General features: G+C 48.9%; 6 protein-coding genes across 6 annotated transcripts; 3 read left to right on the forward strand and 3 right to left on the reverse strand.

The window, feature by feature from the left end:
- Nucleotides 1–482: 482 nt before the first annotated feature.
- Nucleotides 483–2,123, reverse strand: K444DRAFT_629824 (uncharacterized protein; the record flags this gene model as incomplete). The annotated part of the gene is made up of 4 exons (XM_024883114.1): nt 483–570; nt 727–780; nt 1,152–1,386; nt 1,853–2,123. 4 exons carry the CDS (start codon nt 2,121–2,123, stop codon nt 483–485), a joined length of 648 nt encoding a protein of 215 aa, XP_024736875.1.
- A 2,489-nt stretch (nt 2,124–4,612) lies between these two features.
- On the forward strand, nt 4,613–6,540 carry K444DRAFT_529070 (uncharacterized protein; the record flags this gene model as incomplete). The annotated part of the gene is made up of 3 exons (XM_024874775.1): nt 4,613–4,836; nt 4,910–5,125; nt 5,178–6,540. 3 exons carry the CDS (start codon nt 4,613–4,615, stop codon nt 6,538–6,540), a joined length of 1,803 nt encoding a protein of 600 aa, XP_024736876.1.
- A 6,132-nt stretch (nt 6,541–12,672) lies between these two features.
- On the forward strand, nt 12,673–15,759 carry K444DRAFT_561662 (uncharacterized protein). The gene is made up of 3 exons (XM_024876955.1): nt 12,673–14,222; nt 14,281–14,659; nt 14,768–15,759. The coding sequence occupies exons 1-3, from the start codon at nt 12,907–12,909 to the stop codon at nt 15,611–15,613; spliced, it is 2,541 nt and encodes an 846-aa protein (XP_024736877.1). The 5' UTR covers nt 12,673–12,906; the 3' UTR covers nt 15,614–15,759.
- Nucleotides 15,760–16,400: 641 nt separating this feature from the next.
- K444DRAFT_663544 (uncharacterized protein) lies at nt 16,401–17,861 on the reverse strand (the record flags this gene model as incomplete). Its single annotated transcript, XM_024886843.1, has 4 exons — nt 16,401–16,520; nt 16,573–16,735; nt 16,823–16,970; nt 17,024–17,861. The coding sequence occupies 4 exons, from the start codon at nt 17,859–17,861 to the stop codon at nt 16,449–16,451; spliced, it is 1,221 nt and encodes a 406-aa protein (XP_024736878.1). The 3' UTR covers nt 16,401–16,448.
- A 3,489-nt stretch (nt 17,862–21,350) lies between these two features.
- K444DRAFT_629829 (uncharacterized protein) lies at nt 21,351–22,916 on the forward strand (the record flags this gene model as incomplete). The annotated part of the gene is made up of 2 exons (XM_024883115.1): nt 21,351–21,720; nt 21,796–22,916. 2 exons carry the CDS (start codon nt 21,351–21,353, stop codon nt 22,914–22,916), a joined length of 1,491 nt encoding a protein of 496 aa, XP_024736879.1.
- A 141-nt stretch (nt 22,917–23,057) lies between these two features.
- On the reverse strand, nt 23,058–24,641 carry K444DRAFT_652839 (ribosome biogenesis protein YTM1). Its single transcript, XM_024885839.1, has 2 exons — nt 24,488–24,641; nt 23,058–24,433 (listed from the first exon to the last, which is right to left on the reverse strand). Exons 1-2 carry the CDS (start codon nt 24,612–24,614, stop codon nt 23,085–23,087), a joined length of 1,476 nt encoding a protein of 491 aa, XP_024736880.1. The 5' UTR covers nt 24,615–24,641; the 3' UTR covers nt 23,058–23,084.
- Nucleotides 24,642–24,665: the final 24 nt, after the last annotated feature.

The raw sequence follows: 24,665 nt of genomic DNA on the forward strand, positions 1-24,665 counted from the left end.
GAGACTTGGAGAGGGGGAGTGTTTTTTTATTTAATTTTGTTAATCCACATCATGTCCTCTAAGTTATCGATCTCAAGCAACAAAGCCATGCTAACACCATCCTGTGCCAACAGATCTGTGAGACTGTGGAGTCTCTTTCTCCGAAGAGTTGCAAAGCACGGCATCCGCTTCTGGGCACGAATCACACACGAGAGCAACATCACGCCTCAAAGAGGACACAAACAATACAGAAAGGGCACTGAGGTACTCGAAAGGATTGTTGGAGAGCAGTCAGTTGGTCGGTAAAGCTAACGGCGAATGCTTCTGTTCAAGTGATGGGGTTTAATAAGGGGAATAAATCGTAAATTCTCGTAGGTTGGCAAGATATTCCTTGACTGCTTGTGACGCCATTCAGCTGGAATCAAATTTGGAGCAGGAGAGAATAGTAGATATTATATAGCTCCTCCAATTTTGCGGAGTCGTCACCTCCAGATAGGCGGCAGCTACTCGCATCCGACTTTGTCCCACTCGGTCAAGTGGTTATAACCTGGGACATAAAAGTATACCTGTGCTCCAACGGCACCAGAGGCTCTATATCATAGGTAGAGACATAGAGTCACAAACACAGTGGGGACTTCTTCAATAACACCACTTGCTTGGTATTCTATCAAACCATCCGGCTTCGGCTATTTGTTGTCGTGTTTGAAATGCAATCAATTATTGCAATTTCTATTGGACATAACATACATCGGAGGCGGTTGGATTGCAAAGTCAGGCTGTGCTTTTTGTTCACCGATAATACTTAAGATTGTTGTTCGCGACCTTCTACTTGAATATAGTTGAGAGAGAGGTTTCTCATTCGGTTATTTTACCCCTGAATTAAGCGAAATCGACAAACCCCACATTGCTTAGCGGTGCGGCAACGGGAACGGGACGAGTGGGAATGCAATCAACACCAAGGCCTCCATGAGGCTGAAGGCGCAGGTGAGCAGAAATCAATAGAATCCTCAGAATCCGTGTCTGTATGTCCTTTCAAGCTAGTGTACATCCCTCCTGTTCTTCCCCCAGCCACGAGCAGCACAATGAGCCACACAAGGTTTCCAGCCAGATCAAGCGCATCAAGCAAAGCTTCTGATATCTCCAGGTTTCCCTTGCTGCACATTTGTCCTCACATAGCCCTCATGCGGTATTCTTTCCTTTGAACCAAGTACTTGAATTCGATGATCAACCCAGCTTTTACGCCTCTGAACTGGTGAGATGGTCCTCCGTACCCGTCAATCTCGTCTTGAACCTCCTTGACCGCCTGCTTTCCTTTCCAATCTTCAACAATGAAGTTCTCCAAACACATTCTTGGCACTGCCAGTTCCTTGTAGATCAAAAATCGTAGTTTCTCACTGGGAACAGGTTCTGTTCCGTATTCGGTATAGGTTGGAAATTTTGCCTTTACCGGTATACCCGTCTCCTGCTACCGAGAACAGGGCTAACCTCTTGAGACTTGAGAAGTAAGAGAGAACTGTGGCTGTCATCGATAGTGGAGAACCCACGCATGGAGGCATCCAGGGCTAAATGCTAGATCGAGGGAAAGCAGTTGCGGAGGTCCTGATGCTCGGTACCGAAAGGAAGATTGAGCTGCACACCTGGAAAAGACACTAGGGGCGTAGGCACAATTCAACTGGCTACAGTAAATATAGAACTGGGCTCCTCCTAACGAACCCGCCAAGTGCAAGGCAATGTGCTCAACCTAGATAAGATATTCGCCCGATGGGATTGATGCTGGAATCGTGGTGTATTGATCCTGGGTACCTGTTGATATTATCAGTGTTAATTCCTAACTTTCTACTAAAATCGAATCATAGGAGAAAAAAATACATACCGGAAGAAGGCCAATTCAGCGGCGAAAAGGTAGGATGGTCCTCATTGATCTTGAACCAAACATTCCCACTTTCATCCCAAGGCGTAGCAGTGTGTCCAGCTGGAACCTTCGCCATATACCACTTCATAACTCCAATTTGAGTAATTACTTGGTTTGTAACAAATCGAATCTTCGAGCCTGGTGCAACAGTCATTTTCCAGGCTGCAGATTTTGTGGCTGCGTCGACATTTGCAGCCGTTGCTTCCGCTTGACACGTCGGTGACAGGGCCATTGCTATAATGCCCAGTCCATTTCAAGCGTATTTCCAAGTAGGAGTTGTCTTCCCATCTGCAATGAGGGATGGGAATGTGTAATGTGCATTCGCTACTGCCGCTAAGGCGTAAACATCAGCTGCTGTCTTCATTTTGAAGTTCCGAAAAATTTCAAGCATGTGCTACGACGAAGAAAGGGGGATCTTTAAGCCACCTCTGTCCAAATTCTGGGCCATGGCATACTTATATGACTTCCCATCTCAATAATCCTGAAAGGGTCATTTTAAACATCCTTTTTGTTTAAGCAGTTGTATTATCCCTATATATTAATATAGTTCTCACTTAAGTCAAATCGAAACCGGCCATCAATATACCCCCGAGTCCTTACCCCAGATCGTCAGAATTTCCAAGCCATTTTTACTGGATTGCCCCGGATTTCTTCTCATTAGTTACGTGTTTTGAGACTTAATATATGTGGTCGGGCAGTCGATCTAATAAGTAGATAAAATAGTACTATACTTTATTATCTATTTTCTTAACTGGAATACGTTTAATAGGAAATAATAACTATAATTATTTTATAATTCTTAAAAGGCTTTTATTATAATAATTAATGTAATATATAATTAATTAAAGGAAATATAATTAGAAGTATAATATATATATCTTTTGTAACGGCTGCTGTCCTATAATTACTACGGGTTGGTTTCAGCTAAGGTTGAGGCTAAGCTCAGCGTTTTAGTGGTTTTGGTCTTACCAACTTATTTATTACCACACCTCACTCTCTCCTTCTCTTCTTAGCTTTAGATTCTATATAATAGAAAATAGAGATCTTTCTGCTATATGTCTATTGCTCTGCTCCGCCGCTATAATAAGTTTCTATAGCGTGAGATTATAGATATATAGGCAAATTATAAAAGAAGTAAAGGTAAGTTTCTTTTCTAAGAAAAGAAAAGGAGGGACCGGGGTAATATATATGCGGACTATTAGAAATTAGTGCCTAAGGCTACTAGTGGCAATTCAGCTATATAGGGGCATATAGCTATATAGGGGCATATAGCTATATAGGGGCATATAGCTATATAAGGGTATTTAGCTATATAGGGGCATTTAGCTAAATATGGGTTTTCAGTGGTAATAGGGGCCATTTGGATATATATAAATATAGGCCTTAGATTACTGCAAAATGGACAGTTATCTGAGAACCATTGCACGTGACTTTTGCTTTGAATTCTCAACACGGACTGTCCGCACCAGGCATCACATGACCGTGCCACGTGACCAAGGGACCAAAACCTCCAGCATACTAAGATCAGTCATAATTGGATCTGCCTTAGAGATAGGGTTAATCACACTACCCAGTTCACATATCACTGCCAGCTGGTCCTTTAGTGGAGGATCTGGAGCGCCTATGTCTCGAATGTAATTGAGCATGTGCTCGGAGTAGGAGTTGCCGTCGCACAAAGTGCAGGGCTGTGAAGAAGACGAAGAGGAGAGAGGCACGGCGAAGATGTACCAATACATTGGGCTCAACCTCTTTGCCACAAAGGGTAGATTAGATGCGAAAGCAGTAGAGAGGATCGTGAAACCATGAGAAGTAGTTGGTCGAGCAAAGAAAGGCCTTAGGCTGGAACAAGGGCACACAGGGCATGTTGAAGTGACATTAGGCAGAAGAGTAATCAGCTAGAAGAATCAACTGGATAAGTGGGCGTCGTACAGCAGTTCGCTGTGCAATGCCCCACTGCTGTTTTAGGTCACATCAACATTTTGGCATCACTTGAAGGGGGCATTTTAGATAGGGGTCCAAGATTAAACGCGGCCGCCACTAATCTTTGCAAGGATTCTACCTTCGTAGCAGCGCACCAAGAAAGTGCCGACTTGAACACAGTGATGCTAAAGGCTTCCAGTTCCGACTTGTTTTCTTCAACCACCAACCAAGATTTTGTTGGTACACACGTGGGCATTTAAATTCAATAGCTCAGATCCTTGCCTCCTTCAACGAGTCGCACTTCTTGCACTCTCCCGTCTGTAGCGGAACCATTCTTGATGCGGTAAGTCTCCCGTTGTCACATGAGGACAGCAAGGCTGTTGGTGGTGGCTCAGCCGTTTTTCTGATCCTGGTTGCATGTTCGTGTAATATTACTTCCATTGTAACGCGCCCAGCGAGTGTGCATACCCTTGATTCTCGAATAAATCAATGCCGGATGAAGTGTCCGATGAGTCGCGAAGATGCATGTGGGGGAGATCGTTCTGTTTTCGTCTCTCGGGATTTGTATTGCCAGCCTGCGCCTCCACACAGGCAACGACTTCAATAATTACTCATCCGAGTTTATATTCAAGAGCTTCTGCTCAAGCGAGAGGATATGGTTTGTTCGGCACGTCGAAGTAGTCTTCGAAAGCGATGGCCGACCAAACCATCCACGGGAAATCTCTTCTCCATATCCGCGATGAGGAGATCGTTCAGGCTCCGAGTCCGCAGGACCATGCTTCAGCAAACTCGAGAGTGACAATGGTCTCAGTTGGCACCAACACTTCCCGAGCTTCTGATGGACTGCTCAGCGCAGCAACCACCGCTGAGGAGAAGCACCACCAGGGTATATACTGGCGATCACCTATCGGCATGGTTTCGTTCCTTATCTTTGGGGTTGTCGCGAGTGTTTCTCACCATCTTTACTACTCATCACTGGATGGAAAGAAAGTTGGAAACGACAATGACCAGCAGTGGGCTCTGAGGTCTGATACTTTCTTCACCTTCGATGTGTCTCGATGTCTTCAGACAGGCCCAGGCAACTGACGCCTAGCTCAGATGGGGAACGACTTTTGCCTACATTGTCCAGACCAGTCTGGTGTGCTCGACAGGATTCGCGTTCACCCAATACTTGTGGATGTCCTTGAAAAAGACGAAGATGTCTGTGAAAGGCCTCGATGCAGCGTTTGAGGCGAATCAAACAATCGTGTCGGCATTCAATCCTGAGGTGCTTTACAAAACGAAAATTGTTGCATTGCTTGCGCTGATAGCTGGGTGAGAGCATCCTTGGCTGTGGTGGCAGAGCTCTCTGGCTTACAAAGACTAGGGGCCTGCCACTACCATCACTGGTTACCCCGGCCACTCTCTTCGTTCTCCCAAGTCTCCAAACGGCCTGGACTAATATGCCAGCGCCGGTCCTTGATATGTACAGCGTTAATCAGACAAAGCTATTTACATATTCGGTTCCATCCAACACCAGCACTGGCTCCGGGGAGCAGTTTCTTGGCCCCAGGACAATCATATCGAGGTTATCCACAGCTACCGCAACTCAAGGCCAGATCCTGCCCGTCAACCCCCCCTCTTCTAATTCGTCCTTTGCAGTACAATTCTATGCACCATCAGTTCAGTGCAGTCAAGCAAACTCTACCGTGGCAACCACCGTTGATTTCTTCCGCAATCAATCCATTACGAATTCCACAGGGAATATCATTGATTGGATCAGCAACTACTTTGCCTTCGTGCCCGACCTGAGCAGCTTCGGTAACAATTCGCTCCCAGAAAATGGGGTCCAAATAGTCGATCAGATGCGGCCTCAGCAGCCCACTAACGCAAGCAATCAGCTTTGGATGGTCTATTCGATCTATGACAATTCTACAGGGCAGAAGCGAGTTATCGACCGTTACACCACATGCCAGCTCTACAATGCCTCATACAGAGTCAATCTAACCTTCCAGGATGGCAATAAAACAATCACGCCTCTCAATATCACCACACTAAACGAAGTTCCTTACCCTGTCCAAAATGCACCGGCCTCTGATGGCCTACTCGTGCAACACGCCTATTCTGCCGTGATGTGGGCTCTCACCGAACTCCTCACCGGCTCTATGGGCATTTTCACCGAGAACTCGGCTGGCACCACCACGCGCTTCGGCGAGATCACCACACAGATCGAGCAAACTAGCTTACTGGGAAGTTCCGATCTCGACGTCTTCTTCGACAACAACCACTTCCTCTACTCGAACAGCACAATCAACTCCGATCAGCGACAGCAAGACGTTGACCTTGCTCAAAACCGGACACTTGACATTCTCATTCCAGAGCTTGCTTTCAACACAACGATGAGTTTCATGAATGATCCGTTGCTTTCACCCTCTGTGCCAACAGATGTTCTGGTTACGCAATCGATCAATACTTACGCCTACCATTCTCGGAATCTGCTGCTTTCGTACGGACTAGCGATTGCGTTTGCAGTCTTGGCGAACTTGCTGGGTGCATACGCGTACTGGCAGAACGGCCACAGTCACAACAAGAGCTTCTCGGCGATCTTAGCGAGCACGAGGGATCCGGGGCTGACGAAATTGTTTCATGCAGAGACGATGGGGAGGTTGCCGCTACATAAGAATGTCCAGGAGGCGAAGTTGACTTTTGGAATTACGCCTGGTGGTTGGTTAGGATTTCGGAGGGTTTGAGTAGTAAGGTCTAATACTAAAGGTGCCCTGGAGGTGATATACTTTTGAAAATTCTCCAGTTGAAATCCGTCTGTCTCAGTGCTAATATTACATTATGAAGCAGAAACCTATGGACAATGAAGATGCTACCGTCCCCTTTACCCTTTGCCGCAACACCTCCTTTTCTATATCAAGCGCTTTAGCAATAACAAGCTCGTTTCAGAACGTAACCCAACTAGTGTCACCTTCGATGTTCGTAATCTCGACATGTCGTCATACGTGGAGCCAAGCTCAAAACTCTACCCAGTGGGAGAGGCGATACGGTATGATCTTATCGCAAATATCGTCCGGAGGCAGAAAAGACGCTGAAGGAGGAGAGAATGAGAAGAAGACGCGGAAGTTACAGATGCTGCACAAGTCGAAGGCAGATACAAGACTTGTTTGTAGAGAATGCAGTGAAGGAGCTGTACATCTTGATGGGAGTTATCTCCTGGTGCGGGAGAGGAGGAGGGACGGAGAGAAGGCTGTAAGATATGATTTGCTTAGTTGCTAATTCCTAAATCAAAGTTTATGAACGATCTCATGCATTTAGTGGATGTATGCAAGTGAGCTATGAAGCATTACTACAAATAATTTCAGTAAAATCTTAGGACCCAAGCAGGCAACAGCGCTGGCCGAGATCCTGTACGGGTTGTGGTCCAGAGAAGAACGATCTCCCATGCCTCAATAACCATCCTACACCCCCCAATAGGAGTCCGCGATAACTTCATGTATGAAAATGACAAGACGGGGAATGAATCAATGCACCACAATAAGGTGAAGACCCTTGAAACCAACTCGTGCTGAAGAAGGCGTATGAAACAGAAGCATGGGGGATCTAAGCTGCGACCCAAGAGGAAGCGGAAGTAGAAAGACTCGAGACCCAATGCAGGCCAGACGAAGCGACGGAGAAAGATCAAGCGAGGATGCGATGTGCCCAAGTCATGATGAAAGATGAAAAAACGTGGAAGTTGAAGCATTTACGAGGTGAAACGGAGTCGAGACGAGGCCGGAGGGGTGAGGAAGCCAGGGGGAGCCGGGGAGCCAGGGAACAATGTACTACAAGGTGAGGAAGAGTGAGCGAAGCTAGTGAGAAACGTCGTGCCGTCACAAAATAAAAAGACACAATGTTCTGCATTATTGTCGAGTACAGGAACGCACGGCGATGTAGCGAAGTCACGAGAGGGAAGGAACTTCACCTCACAACAAGAAAGAAATGTCGCAGCGAGCACGGAGATCACGAAGGAGAACGGAACTCATAGAGAAATCAGCTTTTGAAGTGACGGTGCGGGCGATTTGCGATCAATTCGATCAAGTTATGAACAACAAAAGAGGAGGAAGGGGCATTGGAATGAAGAAGTGAAGTCACGACGATGAAGTTGAACCATGATGTGGAGAAGTCGCGCTTCAGCTTTGCCGGGAACAACGAGATCGAGTCGGGATCAATCAACTCAATTGAATCGAGGGATAGTGAAAGCAAAGCACGATGAAGCCGGAGAGCAACGAAGCACGAAGTAAAAGCGAAGGCAAAACGGAGAACGAACTTCACAACAAAGAAGGAAGACGCTCTTCAACTTTGAAGGCAACAACTACATCACATCGCAAGATCAACTTGATCAATTGAAGAAAGAACGAACGCAAAACACGAAAGAACTGCTTGAATGACCGAATGCTTGTCTTGAATTGCTTTGCGACGCCACCATGGTCTCTCTATCTACAACACCAAAGGAAAAGCTGTGGTCTCACTCATCAACAACATCCAAATCACCTCCAAGTCCTCCAATCCCAGTCTGAGCTACCGCCGCGCCTGAAGAATGCAACTGCTATCCGCATCGCCTCTCTCCGTCTGAATCAAACCACAACCGAAGACAATCCTGCCTCAGCATCATCAGCTATCATAGAAACACCACAACACCACAGGTCCCACAACCATGCACTCCTGCCGCTGGGCGCAGTCCCCATCAAACCCAAACAACCACCACCACTCCCGCAACCACCTCGTCCCCTCTCCAATCTATGACCATGCTATCATGTTCCGAAAGGTAGGGGAGCCTATCAAAACAATGAACGCCCGATCAACCGGCCTCAACCCCTCAGCGTCGCCACCCAGACAAAACCAGCCCGCCCATTAAGCCCATCATCAGTGACATCAAACGCGACCATCTCCAGGTACACGGAGAGGACGGTGCCCCATCGACGTGATCCCGGGGGCCACAAGGGTGTTGCTCGTTCCCTCCGACGGGGAGCTGCTTACGCCCAAGTGGCTTGCCCAGAAAGAGTCCGATACGCATTCCTTCCCCTCTTCAGGGCGGAGGCCCACTAAGACCCCCAGAGCGCGGAGTTGGCAGATCCGATGTACCCCCAAACGGGACTGGCTCAAAGGCATCAAGTACAACTCTTAGGACTTGTTACGTTCTAGTCTCGGCCTTCCAAAGGTAAGGACACCTATGCGTTCCAGGACGACCGAAGCCCCCCCTTCACGGATGCCACAATACCTCGCCCTGAACAAGATCCTTCCATCCTGGATCAAGAAGGACGGGCGCCGCCTGCAGACGCACCTGCACGCCATAGTGGCCGAAGCCGACGCCAGATGCCGCGATGACAATAAACGCTTCCTTTAACCCTGCAAAGGGACGACTGCCAAAGGGCATCGCGGAATTTAAAACGTATGGAAGTTCCATCACCGGAGCAAAATAGCAAGACAGCCGGGTCTGAGTCAGCAGTTCTGGAGGAGTTGGGGGGATCACCTGAAAAGGGGGTGGCGCTGATGGCTCACCTGACCACCACCAGCACCGGATCGTCCCGTAAAAAGAGGTGCTTCCGCAAACACGTCTGTCACAAACCACAGGAAAGCCGGAGATCGACTCTGAAAAAGCTCAAAATGATTGGTAATTGACGACCAACAAGACACTGCGGCAATTGACGACCGAGTGGGAGCTTTCAGAGGATCAGGATGTGAAACGTTCGGAGGCAATTGAAGACCACTCTTGATGCTATCGAAGCTGACATGGCAATTGACGACCAGTCTGGGCACCAATAAACGATTTCGCGATCTGAATGAGAGATCGCTGATGAAGCAATTGACGACTTCATCTGGCTTTGTGTGGAAAGCTTCGAAACGGAAGCACTGGAGAACGAATTGTTAGTAAAAGTTCAAGAAAAGCCAGTACCGCGACCGAAAAAAGAGTAACGACAACGCAAAACGACTTGTGGATGGATAGATCCATGAATCAGATGTGGTGTTGGTGAAGCATCTCGACTTCACCCACACAAAGGCAAAGCTTTAGCCTCCGAAAATCGGCAGAGTGAATCAACAGACAAAGAAAATTTTAACAAGTCCCAGCCGAAATCCCGCAATTCCCACAAGCCCAGGAATTCGAAAAATTGAAGGAATGTAAAAGGGAAATGCAGGCTGCACGAAGATCCAGAGACTGACCTGATTTGAAGTGGATCGCGAGGAAGAACAGAAATGAAGGCAAAAACAGTGAAAGATAGAGTGAGAACAAAGAATGGAGGACTGTACTTACGGCATCAGAATCTCAACCACGCTGGCTAGCTCTACCAGCTACGTGGGAGGATTTGGTTCTTCGTTCTTTGATTTCTTTTCGTTTTTCCTGGGACACGTCAGAATTGCAATGCCATGAAGGGATATTGAGGAACTTACGTTTTTGTTCGTGACTTTGCGCTGAACTCTCTCGGCAGGGGAGGAGTTCGCTGGTCGAATTGGACTTTGTGATGTTGCTTTGGCGTTTGCAAACGTGGGTCTTGTGGAGATCTGGATGTATCAGCGATGGAAAAGAAGAACGGGAAGGGAGGTACTCACGAGATTGTTGAATGCGAGGGAGGAAAAGTGCGTGAAGGTATGACGAAGTTTGGGTGGAAGGCGCGATTGGGTGAATTTTGCGAAGTGCCTCCAGAGGAAAGTGAGGAGCGGGCAACCATCGGAGGAAAGATCGGAAGTGCGAAAAAATTGATGCTGGAAGGTGTGATGACTGCGAGATGCCATGGGAACGCGTTTAAAACACATGAAGGCCTTGCCTCAACGTCTTAGACGAACGTAAAAGAGAAGGACGGATTGAGGGAGGACTTGCGATGATGCTTGGTGAGGAAGGGCGACGGAGTTGGCGTTGGGGGGACCGATTCGATGGCAAGGGAGGTAGAGAAGCCACGGAATTGAAGAATGGGGAGATGCAAGCTGAACTGCAATAAGAACAAGAGTAGCGCAAGGGAGAATTGATGAGGTAAGGCGCAATTCAAGACGATAACTGGTGGTGTTGCGTCCAAAGAGCGCGGACGCAGGGTGGCGATGGGGAGTTTGCGAAGAAGGAAGCATTTGGAAGATGGGGAGAAAAGACCCTCTTTTATAAAAATCCCAGACCACCAACTCGCTTACTTCTATGCGTAATTCGAACCTCGCTGGCGCCAGTTCATGTGCAACAACAGCTTCATCTGTGCCGGGCCCCGCTTTTCTCGAGCTTCCGAGAGCTCTGGTTGGTTCTCGAGGACTTTTAGTACATGCTAGCGTGGGATGAAAGCTTGAAGATGACGACTAGTGCAAGGCTCTGTTATGATCTGGCGCCAGAGAGTCATGAGGGGAAGGCCTCCAGACGAGGCTGAGGCTGGCCAACAGCCTTGGGACCAGGCTGGGCAACGCATTAACGAAGAGAGACGGAAGGACTCAAGGCAAGAACCTTAAGGCCAAGAACTTACCACAAACCCTTCCCGATATCCAGGGAAGAAGCAAGGACGATCAAACTGGGATGCCTCTAAAAGCGACGAGAACAAACACAGCCGGCCAGGCATGCGCAGCAGCAATGTCGTGACACTTGCTCCCGGTTTCCGCCATTGAACCCTCGTCTCGAATTCCCCAAAAGTCCCTGAACTCTGAGAGCCGAAGAACGTGGGATTGTATTGGATACAAGGACACACGAAACATATGTCGTCGCCGGAGATAGAGACCAGGCGATGAGGGAAAGAGGCCACATGCTGTGTCCAGGAAATTTCAGACGAGACGCGGGTATTGCAGCTTCCTGGTAGGCGCTCTGTGTACAAGAGATCCAAGAACGGATACAAAATCAGGTCTTTGTTCGATAGCTCCGATCGAATTGGAATTCCTTCAAAGCTCTCTGTCTTCTGTGATCTGATCCACGAGCTTCTATGAACACCCTCAGTGATGTACTCATTTGCCCGCAAGACCACTGCCATGCGCAGCAGTTGGTAGCTCCTCCTTCCAACAGCTCCTTCTTGAGAAGATCGCCATTCGAAGACTCCACGAATTATCAGCAACACCCCAATCTTCTCTCCACGAACACTGGCTCGAGCGGCTCCGCGGTCCTCGGTCCGGATTCGAACGCCTCCTAAGCATCGAAATGTTAACCTGTTCTGCCTTTCAGCACCCCACTCAGGTGCAGGCAGAAGAACGGTAGAAGAATGTTGAGGAGGCACGGTGCGAAGGTTTGTTTAAGTAGTTGCCAAAGGCTGTTCATTGGCTGTTCTTGTGCTCAAAGGCCAACCGGGTCTCAAACATGCGGCCAAGAAATCTAGAAGCGCGGTAGACTCTCCCCCAGTGCTTCGGCACCGCATTAAAGTTCTGCAGTATGTGACTAACAGTGATGCTGCAGGGATGTTGGACTCAGACGCATTGAGATACCGAACCAAGCAATGATGGCAACAGCGGCTCACGGGCGGCGTCAACAGCAATGGTTTGAACCAAGCACACGGGGCAAGAAGGTTCAGACGGCGCTGGTCAGTAGAAGGCAATCATAGGCAGTGGAACTATTAGAAAGGGAGCTAACAGCCAGAACTTCCTGGTTTCCGAAGACCTCTCGATTCCTCTAGAGCTCTCCTCGAATCCACTGATGAGGTCCTCGATCCTAAAACGAGTCCTACACACATGGCTTGAAGTAATGGCAGGCAATTACAAAGGGTAGCACATATCTTTGAGAAAGAAGGAGAGGCTTGCAGGAGCATGGGGCTCGGGATTGCTGCTGGACTTGATGCCAGAGGAACGAGGTGAAGTTAAGGTTTAGTGCAGCTTATGTAATCATCCCACCAGAGCTCGCCTCCCCACAATCAACGCGTTGGTCACCTCGTCCCATCATTTGCGTGAAATAGCTCTCTGACTTCGCTGCCATATCAATTGATTCTGATTTAGCCTTGAGGGCATGAACGTTGATCAAAGTCCTATGCAGTAATTGGGCTGTATGGTATCTTTTACGGCCTCGGCATTTCAAATCTCGGTCTTCACCGCTTCTCCAGCTGAAATCCCTTGTGGGTTTTGGAGAGATTTCAACTTATTGCATGAGATTGCTGGAATATCCTACAATCTTGAGTATCGAGTGATGAATCATGGCCCCTCAGAGGAAAGATTGGGCCGTCGAGATGGCGAAGAATGGGCGATGGCCGACGACAGATGAAGACTTCAAGGAAATGGTCAAACAGATGGATTTCCTTGGACTCAAAGGTCCTTACCATCCCAAAAATGCCTATCCCGGATCGCCCTATATGAACTGTCGGCGACCTACTGCAGCACAAGTACGCAAGGAAGCAAAGTTTGCATCGGAAAGAGTATTATCAGATTGGAATACATTACGGAAGATTGTGGAGAGGCATGCAGAGACTTTAGAGAAGAGGTGGACGAAGAAAACGAGGAAGAAGCAAAAGGAGCTGCTGTTGCAAGCTTGGCCAAACATATCCCCAACACATCGTCCTGACTTCGAGGCATATCGAATGGAGAACACTGGGCGACATCATTTTGGCCTCTCGAAATTTCAAGAAGCATTCAAGTGGCCGAACATCAACCAGCAGGACCTCAGCAGCAGGTCTCTCATTATCTTCATCAACAACCGAGCTCGAAATCCTCCCAGTGTGTTTGCCAGAGCAGATGTCGACGCAACACGCCTGGGATCCAATGGCCACTGGATTCCAGAGCAGGACTTCCTCCTAGGATATACGATATTCATGGACGGAGCCAAAACAGAGACATACGGCAAACTGGTTTCCTGGGATGATGACAAGGATGCGGCGGATCTCTTGTTCTCGCAGAGACAATTTTCCCCGGGCGAGGGTTTGCGGGTATTCGAGCTGCAGGAAAAGATCTACCCCTTTCTCGTCAAATGTTGCGAGCTCATCTTGCATGATCTTGTCGAAGATGGCTCCTTACTTGGCGGTGAAGTGCCCATCCCCTCGGAGACCTCGGCTGCCGCTGCTAAGACTTCTGAACCTTCCTCTGTGACAGAAATTCTACCCAGTTTAGCTACAATATCAGCTGAAGCTCCATACCGTCTGCCAGCAAATCTAGACTTGGAGCGCTTGAGAGCCATATTCGCCGCCAGACTCTCTGCAGCAGAAGATAATCTCTGGCTGTTGAGAGAGGACCCAGGATACTTTGCGGACACCATAATGGATTGGAGTGAGCACAGAAATGATCGGCTGCCGGATACTCGTGGTCAACCACATCCCACTGGGCCACAGACTACTCAATTCTGGGAACGAGTCATCAGAAATGTCATTGCTGATGCGTATACTGGATTCGAAACATGGAGCCTTCTTCACAGAAGCGTCAATCGACTTTGTGCACTGAAAGAGAAATACAAGAACGATATTTCATATGACCGCCAGCTTCCTGAGGAGTATTTAATTACTATTCTCAAGTTCAAACAGCTGTAAGATACTGCTCCTGAGCCTTCTTTTGTCTAGATTTTCGCTGACTTCTCGTCACAGGCTTCTGATCGCTTGCGAGACTCCTCTGCATAACCTAAAGAATATCCAGTCATCTCCGCCACTGAGGCAATACTTCATTCGTGAGCCACAGGATCCAAGAACCATCAACATGCACATTCGTCCCATCAACGAATTGGATCCTCATTTCCACAAACCTTGGGGCCTCCTCCTTATACTTTGGGATGAGCAACAAAGGGAACTGTTTGGGCTCCCACAAGTGATTGACTACTTTGAGTGGATTATGCAGGACCCTACGGAGAAAAAGAATCTCTCTCCTTATATGGCTGATTGTTTTGCCGACCTTGCTATACTTTCTCGAGCGCTGCTCGAAATCGACATCTACCAACCTTGGGCAGCTACTTTCGAAGACGAAAATAGAGTAAGTGGCTTTTCTCAATACTCCCTGTCACAAGCACGGCCCAATGTTTCTTTCTTTGCCTGAAACCTTCGTACCTATCCTCTGTTCACTGCTGAAAGTCCCAAACAGAAACACGCAAGAAAGATTATGGAGACCATGAGCGAAGCCACCTTCCAAATCAACTATCTAGAACACATGGACCGAGTCATGCTCGGCATAACACAACTAGCCATGCCTAAAGACGGAAAGTTCGATTACCCAATCGACAAGAAACGAACCAAGCAGACCACCGAGGCGATGATTAACGCCGAGAAGAACCTTGACTTCTTCTGGATCAAATTCGACGCAAACTGGAGAAGACTAGCCGGCAAGAATATCGATAAATGTATGGGAGATCATAAACCAGGGCAGAGTGGACAGAAGATCAAACGGACCGCTCCGTGGGTGGAACCAGTCAAGGAAGCAAAGAAGCCCAAGGTCGAGCCCGTGGATTTGGACGTGAAAGCGTGGACGGATAGCACCTCTACCAATGAGGAGATCCCCGCCAAGCCTTCGAAGCAAAAAGTCAAAACGAAAAGAGCCACCGTCGAACCAGACACCAAGACTGAAGATACCCAAAAAGCTTCTCCTCTTCCACCCGCTGCACAGCCCGACAAGCAGCCAGTGTTCAAAGTCTCTCCCGCCTCCCTCAAAGTCTTCAACACCCTTTTCTTCACTCCCGGCTCTGCCGGTAATGTAGGAGAGGTCCCTTGGATCGACTTCCTGCGTGCTATGGCGAGTACCGGCTTCGCTGCCCAGAAGCTGTATGGCAGCATCTGGCAGTTTACGCCTACCAACTTGGACGTTGAGAGGAGTATACAATTCCACGAGCCGCATCCGGAAGTGAAGATTCGGTTTACGGTTGCGAGGAGAATGGGAAGGAGGTTAACGAGGGCGTATGGGTGGTATGGAGAGATGTTTGAGTTGGATAAATGAGGGGAGGGTGATATATTGATCTGATGATGTACTGTTAGTTGTCTTGCAAATGGGTTGGATACAGAGTAGAAAATGGCTATTGGCTAGACAAAGAGACGCCAATCCGACCGAATCTAACTGAATATCATGAGACTATCATCTAACCGATCAATGTTCCATTAGTGTCCAATACATCGGCATAAACTTTCCCCTTTGCAGACCTTTTTCTAGTATCACAACCGCAACATCAATCCAAGTCTCAACCTGCATCAAACAGCTCTCCACAAGACCACCAGACCAAATCCTTTTCAGATACACCTCCAGCCCCCCCCTTCCACTAACAACCATGCATTGCCTCACCTTCACCACCGCCCTCTCTTATCTCCTGACCAGACTCAACTTGCTAAGACTTCATGCCCTTTTCTCTTCCCGATTCCTCCTCTCCCCAACACGATCTGCTGCAACTCGTCCCAGCCATAGTCTCGGTCCGCAATGACGTGAGACCTGCCCTGAGCTTTTAGACATATGACGCGTTCCACAACCGTGATGATCCTGCTCGACGTCAAGTTTCTTTAATCGAGGCAATTCGTTACAAGTGCAACAAATTGTGCGCCCCAGATTCCTCTGCCCGGCATGGTTCCGTCTCTTTCTACCGCTTGCCAATTAATAGAAGTGGTTTCCAACTGCTGTTTACCTTGGGTGTCAATAGTTAATAACAAAGTCAACTCAATCCACTTTCGTCTCAAGGCGACTGGGTGTATGTTAAGACGTGTAGAAGGATTAAGGCAAAATTCACCAGATTAGGCCAGCCGTCAGCCCAGGAATTGACTTCTTCTCTTGACGCACTAGACCTTATTTAAGCCACCTCATTCCAGCCGTCGATTAATTTGCGAAATCCATCTGATCTCCTATTTCTAGTCCCCGAATGCTAAAGCAAATTCTTGTATATTCTATCAGAAGATTTGTTATGCGTTGCAGACCTGCTCCGGGTCAACATCCAATATCCTCCAATCTTTCAGCTTGCCAAGGTCCCACATCACGTACGCCCATTTCCTTAAAGGTTGCTTGTGTTCTTGGAAGTAAAGTACGTCCACCTTCTGATTTGTCGACCAGGGCCAGGCGGCATTTGGGCCATCGACGAGACTATCTTCTTCAAAAAGAAGCTCCTGCCCATCTTCGGCAGCAGTGTACATATCGGTCTGGTACACCCAGTCGTACGGATCCTCTTACAATGCTTCTGTTAGGAACGCGCGGTCACAGCAGATATTGGATTCAAGAATAGAAGCCTTTTGCGCAGCAGAAGATGCGTTGAGCAATTGGCATAAAAACGGGAGACCGAGGGACATGAGATATCCTGTGTTTTGTATTTGCCAATATTCTGTAAAAGAGGTTAGGTAACCGACAATCGTGAGAGACAAAAGAAACACCCACCATCATGTAAATCTTTGTTAGGACAAAGCTTGGAAAGTTCAGAGGAACTCTCCCGGAGAATCTCTGTATGACGTCTGATGATGTAGTCACGCACGCAAGCCACCTCCTCGACCTCCCAAGCTGTGAAGATGGAGAGAAAAAGCAAGCTTTGATCCATCGAATAAAAGCACCGTCGAGATTCTGGTGGGATTTGTATACCACGAGGCTTGGTGAACAAGGCCCGGAACAGCTCGAAACGATACAGAGCTCGGTAGATGCGACGTTTCTCGTTGATAGAGAGATCTCCGTGAGGTTGGATTCTTTCTCCCGTTACTGGATGAACAGATAGTGTCGCCTCGCAGAAATCAGAGGCTATTTTAGTGACCACAGATTGGAGGCGTGACAAAGATTCGAGGGTCCCGATATCCAGAGGGTCGCACGTGGCTGGCGAAGATGAACCTCGTTCTGCTTTATACTGTGAAATGAAAGATTTCACATTATCCTTGCGCAAACCGGATCCATCGAACCCAATTTGAGAAGCTTTATGGACCGCCAGAGCGTCTGGAAGAACCTGTGGTCCAATATCGCGTAGCAACACTGCTGAGAGTATGACCTTCCGCTCATCTAGGTAGACCTTGTGATACAGTGGCGACGATCGAACTAGCGTCTGCAGAGCAGGAATGCTCGGCACAGAATGAAGGATCGATGCCTTGAGTTCGGAGGGCAAACCATCAAGGCTAGCATTCCTTGGGGTCGCAGCGGTCGATTGGGGCTCGGTGGGTTTGAAGCCAGCGCGGGTATCTGCTGTTTCGGTCGTTTCATCTCCAGAAATCTCCAGATGACTAATTTCACTCTCCATTTTAGTGATTATTTGTTATATGGAATCTCTGTACGGTATAAGGTTATGAAGTTGTAGCTGATGACTGGGGAAATGAAACGTAAGAGGGAAGGAAGTGATCAAAGTACCCTAAGCGAGGACGGGCGCGAGTGCTCGATTTTGACCCTCGCAATACAGAAATTCTCACATTTCCCCCTTATATTTAATTATCGTAAAAATTTCGCGAAAGTCAGATCTACTTCTTATTTTATCACGCAAAGGACTTTTAAAGAGTTTCGGGCGTTCCGTTGAGATTTGGTGTGATTTTCTAAACGTAGCGACTTTGGTGTTCCTCTGCTGCTGGCAGGGATGGTTTTCAACGCCGCACGCCTTCGTAAGAGTTTGCCTACGCAAGCTAGAGACTGTACCCAAAAGCCTATAGTTAAGACCTTAAGTCCGCTCTAAGAACCTAAGTAGAGTTAAGAGTCTGCTCCTATTATAAGGAGGATATCCTTGAGAGTTTGTGTTTATAGGGAGGCTTCGCTTACCCTCGAGCTTGCTCCGGCGTGTGAGGCTTGTAGATTATATAAGGCTTGTCCTACTATAATAGTCCATTGTAACAGTATATGCTTGGACCGACTAAACTTCGAGAGTTTGCACTCACGGTATTATAAGGGTAATGTGGTGCGGGATGTCTATTTTGCCTTCACTGTCAGGGCTTGACCTCTTTCTCTGGCCACGGACCACGGTGCTACTTTATTAGGTGCAAGGCCATCCTCCGTATTCTTTTAATAGCGAAGCCCCAGATGTGTAGAATGCTACAGCACTCTCGGCGAGTTGTTAGAAATTTAGAGAAAGTTCGAATTACGAATGTATTTTTTGACAACTCGCAACCTCACAGTTCCTCCTCTGCATTGCACCTCTCCTTCCTGTACAGGCGCGATACCCGTCATTCCGAAAGTGATTCCTCATATGCGCATACCAATCGTCCTCCAACATTAGCGTTACCCAAGTGACCTAGTATTCCCAGCATATCCAGCACCCCAGTAACTCCTCATGTTCCGTCGGCGTAACTGCGACATGTGATTCCCAGCGAAAGTTCACCGATAGATCTACATATTGTTCCCACCCTTCTGTGTATGATGCTGGTAGACTGGATCCGCAAACTAAACCGCAGTTTCGTCAAGGGTCGGAGTATTGCTTTGACAGCATGCCGCCCCGTGGTCGTTGGTTTGCTTGTCGTTCACGCCAGGCTAGGTCGCAGAAGCCTGGGTTGACGGGATGGTAGGATGGTGCTACGCCCATTGCTACGGATATTCTTGAGTCGATTCCTCGATTCTATATCGTTGTCGTCTCCTTCGAGGGTGTGGGAGAGGGGTCTTTTGTGATGTCGCGATATTTCGTGACTGTTCACCGTGTAGGGACCGGGATGGGCATGAGCCGAGCGTTCGTTGAACGGTCGTAACCTCAGCTCGCACGACTTGGCAAGCGCTGGGGAAAGGTGGCGCACATCTCTCCGATAAAGTATGCACTGCGTCGGCGCTGACCCAGCAGACAGACTTTGTGGCTGGAAAAAAGAACCATACACCCGCGAACGAAGTATTTGAAATTGTGCCTCACCAACCACATCCAGCAGCCATACCTTTAGTCAATGGGAAATCTGAGTTCGTACGCATCGCCCAGTGCGACACAGGCGTCGTGGCATCAACGTGGCCCAAAGCAACTGCATGAGCCAGCGACCTCCGCGGACATGTTACGTACCCTAACAAATACCTCAGGTATGCCCTTCTGCGTATCGAATCTGCAACAGAACAGCCTATTCCCACCCAGCCGGTAAAGACTATGATTGCGGCTTTGAGCGTGATGCTTAGCAAGACCAAAAATGCTCCAGGCTATGGCACCGCTATGCAGGCCCTTACAACGATTCAGAAGCGATGCAGACAGCCATGACAACAAAATGAACTGCAGAAGCAGCACACCAAGCTATCCTGATAAGCCAAGAAACGAGAGAAATCACGAAAGAACAGGGAAGGGACCAGTGTGACCTCAGCTTAGTGTAAATCACGACGTGCAGTTTAGTTCAGATTTAGGGGTCCTCGGTGCAATGTGGTGCAGGAATTTTAAATACCAGTGTCTTTAAATGCGATGTAAACTGCGGTTTGGCAGTGAAGCCGCAGTGAAACTGGAGTTTGACGCAAAAACCACTGATACTGTTTTAAATTTCCCGATTTTCGTAATTAAATCATTCCTGAGATGGTTGAGTGCTCGCTGAATCTGAGGCAAGACTTGGGGGAAACATTGACTCATCGATGAAGTGAGTAAGTCAAATAACGATATGGCAGTTCCACCACCGCGGGTTGTAAACGCACCTTAAGTGACCGGTTGGTCGTATCGCGCATCTTCAGCCCGAATTACCATTGAGACTTTCGATTAGGGCAAAAGAGTTATTGGAACAACTTGTCTGGATCCGGGATGGAGACAACTCAACCCGACGAGTTGGATTTCTTAACCGTAGCAACCAACTCTGCATGCGATATTTGTGTGATGCTGGTTAAGTGGCGAGACGGGGTGGCATATCGAGCCCAAATATGCAGTGATATGATTAAGCAGAATGACTGGTCGTTGTCACCGGAACGCCAGATAATCATTATGGGCTAATAGAATCTTCTGTAAACGAAGTTCTGTATCCTGAGTTCTAAATCTCAAGTTTCTTCCTCGAAAATCTACTCCTGGCTATCGTTCAAAGCGACGCACAACCTCGAATTACTTCCATGATACATCTCTATCTGCACTCGCCTCTTAAAGCCTCCAGCGTTGCCCCATCCAGCACCGCCCTCGCTACTTTTTGCCCCATTTATAGATTCAGGCTTTGAGCGTTTGGCTGTTGCACGGCCTTTAGCGCTCGCCAAGACTCGGGGGCCAGTAATAAAAGGGGGGCGCCTCGCTTAATTCAGCCTTGTAGCCCCTGCCACCACCCATGACCATCACCGCCAGAACTAGAACTCGGAACTTTCCAAGCGCGTGAGAGAAGGCGGTGGCAAAGCACAGGAAGTCTTAGACATGTCTCTGGGTGAAATGCTGCCACCTTGCAAGCAGAACAGCGAGGCAGCACGCTATGACAGCCCTCTCTTGTTTGGTTTGGAGGACCGGAAAAGACAAAGCCTGGAGGATGCGTGTGTGTGCCCCCATGATCCGAGTCTTCGAAGGATGCAAGTGATAACCATCCATTGGGTAGAAACAGGCAACCTCTGTGCAAAAACCAACGAGATCGTAAGGCTGGGCTTCCAGCTCCGACGCACAGCAGCCTTTTTGTCAGATCGTGCCCCTGCAAGTGGCTTATCCGCTCTTATCGCCAGCCACCACGCAGCTCCTCTGGATCCTCAAACTCCAGACCGCTACACCTATCGCACCCCACCAAAACCTTTCCCAAGGACCCCGCACTTGCAGCCGTCCTGTTCTTGGGAATAAATGAAGCCGTTCTCTTCCCTGCCGATCGTCCTTTGAGCCTCACCCCAAAATGACCATCCAAAGATGCATTTCCTGACGATGATCTGTCATGCCTTGGCTCTGTTTGCTATGCTGAGCTGCGTTTCTGGCTTCAACTTCGATCCCGTCTTTGATGTCTTGGATCAAGCGCCGCCTCTCGTCCAAGCAGCCTTTGGGCTTCGATTCAAGCGTCAAAATACCACCATCATTACCCCAACTACAGGGATTACAGAAACAACAGTACTATCGACCCCGGCGACAGTCACAGGTGGCGGAGGCATTACGACTTCAAATGGAGGATCTACCGGCGGTGTTACCATCTCTATTCCTATCGGTCCCGTATCAACAACATCGCAGAGCCCAGCTGCTGCAAGTACTAGTACCGGATGCGCTGCAGGATCTGTATCTCTCGACGGTTCGTCTTTCCCATCCCGACCAAACTTCAAAGAAAAACAAGAATAAATAACGAACTTCCTCTGACATGAAACAGGCGGCTGCTGTCCTTCAGTCTCACTTCGAAAATGCAACGGTGCAACAGTTTGCACATCAGCCTGCGCAATCAGTACGAACCCAACCTCCAAATCGGCCGCGGCACCTTCCACAAGCTCCAACCCCATAAGATCTCCCGTCCTAACATCTCCCTCTCCTACAGATAATTCGCCCCCGTCCACAAAATCCCAGCCAACGAACCCCGCCAACAGTCCAGCACAGTCACCCCCCAACTCACCAAATCCCACAGTCACAGTCATAGGAGGCCAAACGCCCGGGTCCTCCCCTTCCAGCCCCTCAAACCCAAACAACCCCAACCCCAACCCCGCAAATTCAATCCCACCAACGACCTCCTACCAAGCCTTCACCGTAACCATCTCCGGCACCCCCCTCGTAACCTCCACACCTCTCCCGCTCCCCACAGACTCCTCCTCGAACGCTCCCCCGGGCGGACTTCCGACCGCCGCAAAGGCCGGGATCGGTGCCGGGATCGCCCTGGTCTTCTTGCTGCTGTTGGCGCTGTTTTTGTGGTTGATTTTCTCGCGGAGGGGGAAGCAAGCTAGGGAGGAAGAAGGAGCGGGAGTGGATGAGATTGCTGTTGGGAGTGGGAAGGAGTCGGCGCCCAGAGATCGGGAGTCGCGCCCGCCGGCTTATAGTCCTGGTCCTGGCCCTCGCCCTGGTGCGGGCGAGGAGTTGGATGGCCGGGGTGTTATGGGAGGAGGAGTGATGATGGGAAGAGGAGAGATGATGGGAAGAAGAGAGATGATGGAAAGGGAAGAGATGATGAGAAGAGGAGAGATGATGGGAAGAGGAGAGATGATGGGCAGAGGGGAGATGATGGGAAGAGGAGAGATGATGGGGAGAAGAGAGATGATGGGAAGGGAAGAGGTGATGGGAAGAAGAGAGATGATGGGGAGTGAAGGGATGATGGGAAGAGGGGATATGGGAGGGGAGGGGGGAAGGAGGGAACAGTATGCGGAGGCCGAAGGGGATTGGGAGGTGAGGTATGAGTTAAGCCCAACTGTTGAAAGATATAGTGAGATGCCTGCTGTGGAAGTGTTTAGAGGTCATGAGATGGATGCGAAGGGGGCTAGTTGGACCGTTGACGATTCGAGGCATTGAAACGCTGGAGTATGAGAAATGAAAATGATAATGGATAATGGATAATGAAAACATGTCTCAGATGGGATGGGAAAGAAATCGTTATGACTTCTGGATATACTTACCGTGATAGGGCTGTCGAGCGCTTGGGCAAAGAAGGGTTGGGGTATCAAGCTCTAATCATTTCTTTTACGTAGTGTCTGGCCTCGTAACGCCTCTCCCTCTGTTAACTTGCACCATTTTATCCTCTCCTCCACTCACAATCCCAACATCTTTATTCCACTGCACACCGAAGACCTTGATTCCCTCTCCACCAACCGGTCTCTTTCCACCTTTCGCGCTCTCCCGCTCAACGACATACACAGCTTCACCAACCAAACCACCACCTTCATCTTTCGTCCCGTACCTACTACTCCTCAAATCCCATACTCTGCAGGTCCCATCGTGACTGCCACTCACTAATCCATAATTACTTTCTGGATCTGGAGCGATGGAAACGATTTTGTTAGTATGGCCACGCAAAGTCATGACTTGTGTCGATTGGGCTGAGATTCTGGGATCGAGGAGTGTGATGTGCCGAGCGCTGGTTCCTGCTGCTAGTAACTGACTGCTGATACCGGGCAATGCGGTCAGGGCGAGGAGAGGATGTGAGGTTGTTCGCGTATCCACCAAACTTGATGTTGTGAGATCAAAGGTTCGGGCGGTGTGGTCTTGGGACGCGGAGTAGGCGATTGTTGCATCGAGAGGATTGAAGATTGCTGCCGCGACAGGAGATGTGTGGGACTTGATTGTGGAGAGAGGACCACGCTGAGGGGTGGACGTTGACGTGGCGATCTTTCGGCGCTTCGCTGAGGGACCAGATGTGAGAAGTTCTGCAGGCGCCGATGGAGCAGATTTTTTGAGCGTAGTCCATAAGCCAATCGTTCCGTCTGCAGAGGCTGAGAGGATTCGATTTGAGGGTCCATGAACGTCTATCGAGTCTATGCTTCCCTTGTGTCCATACAACTCAAGAATCGGCTTTAACTCAGCAGAGAAGTGATCTTCAGCCTCCGTATATTTCCATACTCTGATTGTGCGATCCAGGCCTGAAGATGCGATTTGTGTTGGTGAGATGAAACGCGCAGACTTGATGCTTGATGTGTGTCCACCAGCGCTCGATGATGCGGAGGTCGCAATCGATTGTCCAGATTTATTCCAAACCCGCAGCAATCCATCATAAGACCCAGACAGTATGCGCTCCTGACCAGGAACCACCTCGCTGCCGTCCCAAATGCCTGCTACCGAGCTCCGAGACAGTATGTCCACACAACTGACCCAATCGTCATGCTCAAAACTTGCTTCGTAAAGAGGCGGTATTAAACTTCGTACGTATTGTAGATTCAGGGTCGTTTCGGAGGATAATCCGTTTGCGGTGAGGTATTCTTCGAGGGTTGTACGGAGGAAGGTGCCATTTATCAGGAAATCAAAGGGAATTGGAGCAGGAGTGTCGAGCATGGACTCGGAATTGAGGATCTGGGAGAGGCCATATCTTCGTACATCTGCGGACTGTCAGTCAACGCTGCTAAAGCTCATCGGATTAGAGTTCTGCTCACTGGTTGGCACGAGAAGCTGCCTTTTCCCCTCTGGCAGCTCGACGTCGGGAGAATTGGTGATGAAGTGGACTTGGACTTGCCCTTGTCGGCTGGAAGATGAGCCGCTATCTGTCATTGTTATATCCATGGTGGCCTTGGAGGTGTATTGTTGAAGGAGGGGTTGAAGTCGAAATGATCT

This window comes from Hyaloscypha bicolor, assembly GCF_002865645.1.
Source record: "Hyaloscypha bicolor E unplaced genomic scaffold K444scaffold_73, whole genome shotgun sequence".
NCBI classification, from domain to species: domain Eukaryota; kingdom Fungi; phylum Ascomycota; class Leotiomycetes; order Helotiales; family Hyaloscyphaceae; genus Hyaloscypha; species Hyaloscypha bicolor.